This window comes from Gavialis gangeticus, unplaced genomic scaffold (assembly GCF_001723915.1).
Source record: "Gavialis gangeticus isolate Ggan-Ray unplaced genomic scaffold, GavGan_comp1, whole genome shotgun sequence".
NCBI classification, from domain to species: Eukaryota; Metazoa; Chordata; order Crocodylia; family Gavialidae; genus Gavialis; species Gavialis gangeticus.
In genome coordinates this window covers 116902936-116913242 of record NW_017729025.1, presented here as the reverse complement: position 1 = coordinate 116913242, position 10307 = coordinate 116902936, and the positions used below count along the sequence as shown (strand labels likewise).

The 10307-nt window shown below is 37.4% G+C and overlaps 1 protein-coding gene across 1 annotated transcript in view; it reads right to left on the bottom strand.

Moving 5' to 3' along the window:
- Positions 1-10307, bottom strand: part of NELL1 (neural EGFL like 1) — a 665093-nt gene that overhangs the window by 471348 nt on the left and 183438 nt on the right. Inside the window, exon 11 of the mRNA XM_019519959.1 lies at positions 9085-9184. Within this exon, the coding sequence (XP_019375504.1) occupies positions 9085-9184 (100 nt within the window). The remainder of the gene's footprint in view (positions 1-9084; positions 9185-10307) is intronic.

The following is a 10307-nucleotide window of genomic DNA, read 5'->3' as shown; positions in this document are numbered from 1 at the left end:
GGGGAATCAAGACAGCTTGAGACTGGGGACAGGAAGCAGGCACAACTGGGGGAAGTGGAGGGGGGAAGAACAGGCAGCAGGGGTCAAGCTACCCATCCCTCCCACTGCCTGCCCTACAACCTCCACACTCCCTGCCCCCTACTGTGTCTCCCACCACCCCACACTGCTTGCCCCATTACTGCCCCCCCACTGTCCCCACAGTGTCTACCATTTCCTGCCCCATCCTCATCTCTCCCCCCCACCTACCTGCAGTAGTGTGTGCGTGGGGCTGGGGGCGAATTTAAGAAGATCCTCCAATAATTAGATTCCATACATGGAAAATTATAATAAATTTAAAAGTTTCCATGTGTAGAATCTAATTACTGGGGTCATCTTACATTTAGGGTCATCACGTATTTAGGTAAATATAGTAAAGAAAATGTCAGAATATCTTGTTTTGCTTCCCCTGTTGAGACAGGAGATAGAAATCATTTCCTCACTTACAAAATTGGCTCTGAAGTCACTCTACTGGTGTTATACCCATTTAATTACTGGGAAAACTTGGAAATTATATCATACATAGAAATTAAGGGCTGGAAGGGACCTTGAAAGATCACCAAGTCCAACCTCCCTGCTCTGTGCAGGAATACTGTTGAGATCAAATGATCTCAGCAAGGTGTCTGTCCAGTCTCCTCTTAAAGACTTCCAAGACTGGGGACTACAAGGTTGGTGGCGGTAGTTAACTTTCTTTTGATAGTGGTAGTTAATTTTCTTACTGAATTCCATTTGCCCTGGTCATATGAAACAGGATTTTGGCTGCTTCTTTTTTTTGGAAAATATATTTGTTATTTGTTATATCTGTTACATACTCTAACAGAGTCTAATAAAATGGAATTATATTAACTTATACCCACAAATTTTGAATTCTACATCTCAGTCTCAACTGTTTATTCTGAATTCTGATGATAAGGACACCTTTGAGGATTTGCTATAATAATCCCAACTGTATTTATCAAAATTACAAATAATTCTAGAAATTATCATGATATTAAATCTAAATAACTTATTTTGCAAGCATAGTCTCATTCTTTATTCTTCAGAAATACATCATACTTTGGTTTGTCTGAACTCTAGTTCTGCTATTTTTGATTACAGAAGGGAGAGAGCAAAGTTTCCTTTCTGTAAAAGTTCTAGTTCATTGATTTGAAAGTTTTCTAAATTCCCAGAAGAACGTCTATGAAACAGAAGACCTAAAGTTCTAAGATTTAAATGGCAATCTAAGACCTTAGGTGCTTTTTTTCCACACCCTTTGCTCTAACACTGCTTAACTGTACTTTGGGGAACTTTTGAAATCCTTGGTAAATCAAGTTTTTACCTGGTGTAAGCAGGTTTTTTGGTGTTATCCTGACCGTAACAATGTTCATTGTTACAAAAAATATCAGCTTCATTAATAATCAAGTAATAATCTAAAGCATTACACGGGAGGGATTTTGTGCAGTAAAAGGCTGAAAGGTACCAGTCTATAACTGGAATATCAGGTTATTTGGCAAAAGAAACGCTTGTGTTAGTGGAGCATACAATCACTCAATCTCAATGTCCAACTCAATTCTTGAAGTTTAGATTAATCTTATTAATAGCTGCTAGACAGGTATGTATTACTTGTGTTCTGTTCACTTGCTCCTTCAATAAGATCTTGCTTTCAATAAAATATACTTTTCTTTCTGTTTTAAGCTCTCTTAATACAATTTCAAATACTTTTCAATTCTCTAGTAATTTCACAGTCCAGTAAAAAATACTCAAGTACTGCAAGTAAAGCCTTAGGAACCCTGGCTAAACTCTCTACCAATATAAAAGGACACAGTTCCATTGACCGCACTCAAAATTTATGCTGTCAGAGAACTGAACTCCTTACTTCTGCCCTGAAGCATGTGCCTAACTTTAATCAATGCTGAATAGAGGAACCCATCCTTGAAAACTGACCCACTTAACACCAAATTTCTACCCTAATTTCTAATCTGCTGTCAGCCATTTGGTCAACATACCAAGACTAAGAATACTGCAACATTTGCTTTATCACATACAATCCTTAAGTATACTATAGCCCAATCTTTTTGCTGTTCCTCTAGAACTCTACCACCCTTTTGTATTCATATATAGTATTATCATTACTTTGATACAAGTTGATACAATTATGCTAGGATTTGTCATTATACATATTACTTTTCTCATCTAAAACCTGTATACCTGATGCATCCTATTTTTCTCAGCATGTTATTCTAGTTAGAACGTTCCTACTGTTATCTAGTTTTCTGCCCTGGAAGACAAAGATTCCATCTGCTTTTCATCCTTACTTTTCATTATTAGAGTAATGCTCACAAAAGAGATATTTCTCCTTTCTAGTCAGTCAGAGGTTAGCAAATGCAGGTTGATTTGTTTATCCTCACTTCAGCTGTCCATATCTAACTCAAACTTCTCTCCAAACTGTGGAGTCCTTCATTAGTTCTCAGTGCCACAGGATATTTCTAAGGACTTTGTCTTGCTTATTTGTCACCACTGAAACTCAGCATCATTTATGATAATTATTCTTGTTATCCATCTTGTGCCATTACAATTGCTGCCTTTTTAAAAGTCCTCGAGGCAAATCCTTGATTCTTTTGTTCCCCTGCTGGTAATCAACACTATCTGAATGCAACTCTTCTCAAAAGCAGTTTCTTTCTTATATTAAGTTTTTCAAGGTTGCAGACTGTGACAAGATGGCAGAACAAAAAATGTTCCAGCGCTCTAACTTAACTATATTTAATTAGAGACTTTTGAGAATTCTTTATTGTTCTCCTATAATTAGGGAGTTACATTGATAGAATGCCCTGCTCCACACATGGACTGGCTTGGTGTCTATTACAAGACACTCATGAAGCACTATTATCAGCCCTGGATTTTAAAGTATATTGCCTACTGTTAAATTCAACCTCATTGTTTCTCATAGCACTTCAGAAAACATGTTAAATACCACCAGAAATGGAAAGCTGAAAAACATCTCTGTAGAAGCATATATGCTATTTCCATCCCATACATCACTGAGCTTTTACAGAGCAAATTACATTTACTGCTAGCTATTCAAGTAATGTATGCTATGGTACAAAATATTATGGGCAACAACACTTGATCAGAGGCCCTTTAAAGGCATTATTCCTGAGAGGTAAAAAAAGCAGGTATAATGTTTTGGGAAAGCTATGGAGAACACAGCTTGGCAAGACAGTTGTTACCTCTCTTCTAGATCTACATCTCTGTAAGTGTAGGTTTTTCAGGGGAATCAAACCATATATATTTCCTGATTCACTCTCTGGATCTAGAATACTGTAGGCTGTATTGACCTGATTACTTCCCAGGGCCTCCTGAACTGTCAGCAATAAAACTATGGCTATCTACTGAGGGGATAGAGCAATACAATTCCTGTTCTACTCGCACGCAAGGAGCCTATATTCGGCCCATTAAGCATGAGCTAAGGCAATCCCTATTCAGCACAGTACTTAGGCATGTGCCCAACTTTAAATATATACTCAAGACCCATTGATTAATTGGTTTAAGCACAAGCTCAGATGCTTTACTAAATAGAAATGGACTTAAACCCAAGTGAAAATGCTTAGATGAATTGGGCCAACTGAAAATTTATTCATGACAGCAAGTATTAAGCCGTTAGAAAATAAATAATTAGTAGAAGAGTAATAGCAGATTTTTATTAGGGTCTTGCATTATGACAGAACCTTTAAAATAACGTAATATGTAGAAACCACAAACTGAAGCCATATTGTGGTCTTGAAATTCCCAGTTAGTAACAGGGGATACCAAGTAGCAGAGTTCACACACCCATATTGGCCAAGCAAAAATAAATGAACTGTCAAGGCTTCATTAATATGCTGTAATGTCTGATCAGAGACTTTCAGACTTGCACTAGATATAGGAAAAGGCTTTAAAAAATAACCATATCCCAGCAAAAAGGCAGTTGGAAAGAACTTAATAGAAGCACATAAAATCTTAAATAGTACTGATAATCTCAACTAATTTCAGGCCAACACAGATGACAAGGCAAGTGAGCATGAATTAAAATTACAGATAAACACATTCAGAACAGATGTCGGGAACCAATTTTTCCCCCACACATGAAAAGATAAATGTGCAGAACAGCCCTCCAAAGTCATTCAAGACATTCAAGATACAATTAGGTACTACCATAAGGGAATTAACTATAGAAGAGAGTGTCTAGATTTTTGATGGGCTAGATAACCTCTGTTCTGTCTCCAAATATCTCTGATCATGTTACTGCCTATTTTGCCAAGGTTGTTAGATTGTTTGCTTTAATTATCTCCTACTGAGATCATAATCGCATCTATTCCTACTATCTATAATAAATAGGGGTACTTCCTAATGTTACCTGACTGCACAATACATGTTAATAATTTATGCTAAGATAATTATACAAGTAACCAAATTCCATGCTTCAGAACATGAACTGATCACCTGCATGGCCTCAGGAAAAAGTATACAACTGATGAGGCCTACAACTTTCAAAGTAGATTACCTAAAATTAGACACTACAAATCTTACCGGCTTTCCTTTCTAAGCCTCTGGGTACACATAGCTCCCAGTGACCAGGCACTTGTAAAGTAAATCTGGGTGCCTAATGAACCTGATAAAGAATCATGTTACTGTTAACTAGCACACCACAGTCTCTTATATGAACAAGTTTTACTAAGATATGAGCACTGATGCTCTTCTGATTTCCTTCATGTCTTTGGAGATTGTGCACCCAGAGATTAGACCTCAAATAATGTGTTTAATAATTCTTTTCAATTTATATATGCATTGAGACACCATTTCAATAAATGTGCACTGTGCAGTAGCTCTACAGTAACACAAGGGCATCACAAGGTTTAATTAGATAATCTATAAAGCATACTTTGAGGATATACAGCTTTTTTAAAATCCTAAGCATTACTATGATTATGCGTAGAAAGTAACTAATTCATACTTTTCAACCACCACCAGAGCCTTAATAAAACTAAAACCTTGAAATAGCTCAAATTCCCAACACAATGCATGAGAAACATTTGATTTCTGCTTCTGATAAAGCAAAATTCACTCCGTTTTTCTTTTAGTCAGAAAAATCTTGAGTCTCACAGCTAGACAGAGAGATGAGAAATATGCTAATTGAAGTGCCTTCCCAAGCTGCAGTTGAAAGACTCAGAAACCCTTTTTTTGTAACTGATAATGTAAGAATGACAGAAGCCATATTTTTATATTATACCACTGTTTACTGCAATAAAATGCACACTGGATCTCATCAGGAAGATTCTACACTTGCTGCTAACCATCATCAGTACCAGTCTACCAGCCAAACCATATTACTAGATGTCAAATAAAAATTACTTTCTATAGAAGCTAAGCATTTCTCACTACCTCATTATTTTCTCTCTTTTAAGGATGAGAGGAAGATATCATGAATAGCAGCAACCCAAAGTACTCCTTTGAAACTTTATTTGAATCGTTTATTTGAAAGGGAAAGAAGATGGCAACTTCACCCCTCAGAATTAATCACTGACTCTTAAAGGAGGAGGCAGTTAAAGGGAACAATTTTTTGCCTATGCTATTGGTACTACTACTGAAAAAAACCCCAAATATAATTATTTAAGTTGATTGTCATAAAAATGATAAAGGTTTGCAAAAAATACAATTCAAATTTATTCCCTGCTTCTAAATATATTTTTATTTAGATTTTTCAACAATATTGTTATATGCATTGGGACACATACTACCAATGAACTTTCCTGCTGAAGATTTTTAAAAAATATATACTGTAGTATAAGCAGACATTTACATTAATGTTTTCTGTTCTGGTGCACTAAATGGTTAGAAGAGTCCCATTGCCATATTTCTAAGTGACCATTCATGGATACACCTCTTCCACAAGTTCTGATCAGGTGCACTGCTTATATAGGTAGATCCATGTGTAGGTTAAAGCCCTCATATTTTATGGTAGAGGGTAGGGGTCCTCTCTACTGCATTTACACAGATCCTTTCAATAGAACATAGGAATCATGTTCCATTAATGTACTGGATGCCACTGTATTATAAATGAGTGTGGTGAGGCAGAAACAGCAAGGGTATCATTCACAGTATTTACTCTTCTAACCATTTACAACAATAATAAGAGAGCAGCAAGTCTACCAGCTGTGTATATTATAGTATTTGACTGTTATTCTGCTGACTCACAATTTGAAGCACTGTAAACAGTTTTCTTCTTTGATGCAATATCCTATTTTCTTCTAAGCTGTTGTGACTAGTACAATAGAAAACCCTGAGGTAGAGAGGTAGACTTATGCTACACCTTTTATTGTTCTATCATACTCTTACTTTGATATTCAGTCTTATATTCTTTCCCATAGCCCCATATTTATTCTTACAATTGAGTACATACATTTCCTTGCTGTAGTTTAGCAACCAGAAATTCATAGCAAGGATATACACAATTCTTAAAAAGTTATGGATGGAGGGAAAATAGTTGAATTTATTAGGCACCTCCAACTTACATGGCATAATACCTAAAAAACAGATACACGATGCCCACCAGATGATTTGAAAAAAGGTTAGTTTCCTAAGTTTCCAATAGTCAATGGGGAAAAGTAGGTATCTCTGAAGGGCAATTCCATTGACTGGAGTTGACACTGGGGCCCATGGATGAGAGACTGGCCTGATTGGACAATCAGGCTTCACACCCAATGCAAGGCTTGGGCATGGCTAAAATGGGAGACGAGGAGGCCACAGCCTCCGTTTTTTCTAAAGGTATAATTACGTCAAGACATAGCAAGTGAGTGGAAGGGGAAATTGTCCGGTGAAAATAAACATGACAAGGGCTGGGAGGAGCTCCAGGGGCACCACAACCACCCCTGGGGCAGGACCTTGTTACAGTATCCATTTGGTAACTGGAAGTATCTTAGCTGTGACACTGATGCTGTATGCACACTGATAAGTTCTGCTGTATTCTGTTGCAACTGTACTACTGCTAATGTGGTTAGGGCAGTTGCAGTGTGCCTCAATACTGTATTGTTTTATAGACCTCCCTAACTCTCTTCGGCCTGGAAACCCGCAGGTTTACGGGGGACCTGGTGGCTGCTTATAAATACATAAGGGGGGTGCATCAGGATCTGGGAAAACATCTGTTCACCAGAGTGCCCCAAGGGAAAACAAGGACTAATGGTCATAAACTCCTCCAAGACTGTTTTAGGATGGACATAAGAAAAAATTTCTTTACTGTCCGAGCCCCCAAGACCTGGAATAGACTCCCTCCAGAAGCAGTGCAGGCACCTACCCTGGACTCATTCAAGAAACGTTTGGATGCTTATCTTGTTAGGATCCTTTGACCCTGACTGACTTCCCGCCCCAGAGGCAGGAGGTTGGACTTGATCTTTAAGGTCCCTTCCAACCCTAACAGCTATGAAATTTACGAACTCCATGCTATAATACTAACGAAAATATAAATTGATGAAGATATGCAAAAGTGAAGACCTGGCTCTACAGGTTAACAACTATATGCTGACGGATTTGGCATTACATTATGAGTGATACTCAATGACTTCCTCGGTTACCAAGAAATGTTCACAGGAAAACTCAATTGATCATTATTTATTTCAGAAATATCCCAGACAAATGTCTTTTCCTAAAAGACAAAGGTAAATTACTGTGTGTAGGTCTTCATCCTTCATTATTTGCTACAATATTCCATTTAGGTTTTCAATTAATACACCAACTACGAATGACTGCACTATAGTATTTAATTTTTTCAAACTTACTCGTAATCTTTCTATTAAAAAATGAAAGCAGAATTCAGTCTCATCAAAAAATGCTACAAGATCCTAAGCAATCACCCACTCTCTCACTCACTCAATCACTCTCTGGCAGGAGAGTAAAGGCAGCCTGAGCTGCTCATACTCTCCAAACACCGTTGGCAGCTGCTCTGGGGGCTTGAGGGGCTTGTATGACTACAGAACTTTTACCTTTTTAACTTTCATGAACTTTGAAGCTCTATGATTTCAAATGCTTTTAGGTAATGAAGCTAATTTTCCCCGGTTACGCCACATCACCAAACTAAGCCATCTGCTAAGAAGTATCATTAAGAGAGCTGCCCCTCTGAGGGAGGAAGCAGCAACATTCACTGCTAGCTTAAACAGTTACAGATGTTTCTAGAAACTGCTTAAAATTAATGTCTATATTCTTAGGCTCCGATCCAGTAATCTACTTCAAATATGAGCACATGGAGATGCTTGCAAGGTCAGGACCCTAGTAAATGTTTAATTACACACATACACTAATTAAATATTTACTAAGCCCTTGATCTTCCAAGATATAGCTATACAGATAGAAAATACAGATGACAGATAGGTATAGTAATACATAATATAAAGTTTTCCATTAACTAAGTAACATAGAGGTTTTCCTTAAACAAATAATCTGACAAAACAAACCCATATCCAAGCATCCTCAAAATGTGAATCTGGACTAAAATCTTAGCTTCACATTAACTCTTACCCCCCTATAATGAACCACCTCCAAATTCTGTACACAAACTGCCTAGAACCCTAGGTGTTCACATCCTAACTTTGTAGCTCAGGACACCTTTATTTTAAATATAACTATCTCACAACTAGGCCTTATAGGTAACAGGAGAGACTGTCTGGTACCCTCTTTCTCCTACCTGGTTTCTGGTAATCTTTCCTCCCAACAGAAATAGTACAGACTGGTTTATTCAGAAGACTAATTACAGGTGCAGGTTATGTGGGTACCTAATATCTCATTCATTAAATGGTAGCATTAGAGTGATGCTATAGCTGTGATCATTCCAGAATTATGGAAGAGGCAAGAATTTCTTCGGTGGTATCTTTTAGTGAATCAAGTGTATAGTTGGGATTGAGTGAGACAAGCTTTCAAATACAAGACATTTTTCTTCATGTCTTGTAACCTTGCTATTATTCTCTCATAATTAAAGATATTACAGCACACCCCAAAACTGTACTGAGGACATACGTTCCCAAAAGCATAAAATCCCCTGCTTACCTTTACAGACGCTACAGCACTGGCCCTCTGGAAGAACATGGTCTTTTTCTGAACAGTTCAATGGTGGACAGGTCTCTGTTACTTTTACTAAAACTCCATTCTGCAAAAAGATGGACACCAATGAAAATGTATGTGATGGCAAGGATCACGCAATTTTTAATCTACAACTCAGGCAATCTTTAATAACAACAGTAGTAAGCTGACAGGGAGCAAGATAAATTCATTTTTACACCATAATATCAAATCTAAACTTAATCTACTTGGACATTTCTATTCCTGCAGTGTAAGAAGAAACACACTGCACAAACTCAAAATTGCAAAACTACATTTCCCTCCTTATAACTTGCCTGAACATTTGCAAAATCAGCATGTTTTATTCCAGACCTTTTACTACCAATTGTCATCCTGCTTTATACAAGCCTTGTTTTTCATTGTTAATTTTTATTTTATATATACCACAGTCATAAGCAAACTACAAATGAGGCAGATACTGTAGCTCGATATTCACAAGGGCATGAGGTAAACATAGGCCAACTGTATTTAATTATCTAGTTGACCCTCCTTAAGTCAGACACTCCGTAAGTCAGAAACTGTACAACATTCCAACCTCAAACTCAATGCAACTGAAAGAAGCAACCAACCCTCAAATAGCATCACTCTCTCCACATAACTTACAAAAGCTGACAAATCTAGCATCTCTACAGGGTCCAGAAAAACACCCTAATAAAAACACTTTGATGTGGAGAACTAGAAGAATTTTTTCCAATGACTTCGCCTCAAAGAGTATTTCCACAATCAAAATGAATCTACTTCCAACAGCACTTCAACCTTTGACAACCCCCGAGGAAAAGATCAACCCCCCCAAAAAACATAAGACTGGACACTTCACAGTGGATGAAATTAAAACCTTGACTGCTGCTTCAGACAAAGAATGAACAATAAAATAATCAACAACAAACACCACCGTAACAACCTCTCTCTCAGAGAGAAGCGCCATAGAATGCCTAAGATCTAACCACCAAGTAGTAATAAAACCAGTGGATAAAAGAAGAGCTATAGTTATCCTTACCCATGAAGACTACATAAAAGAAGCCAACAGACAACTCGCTGACACCACCTACTACAAAAAACTAGAGGATGATCCTACTCTCCTTTTCACCTTGAAACTCATCAGAAATGAAAGAAAAACTACAAAATTTGATCCTCTCACTACCCAACCCAGG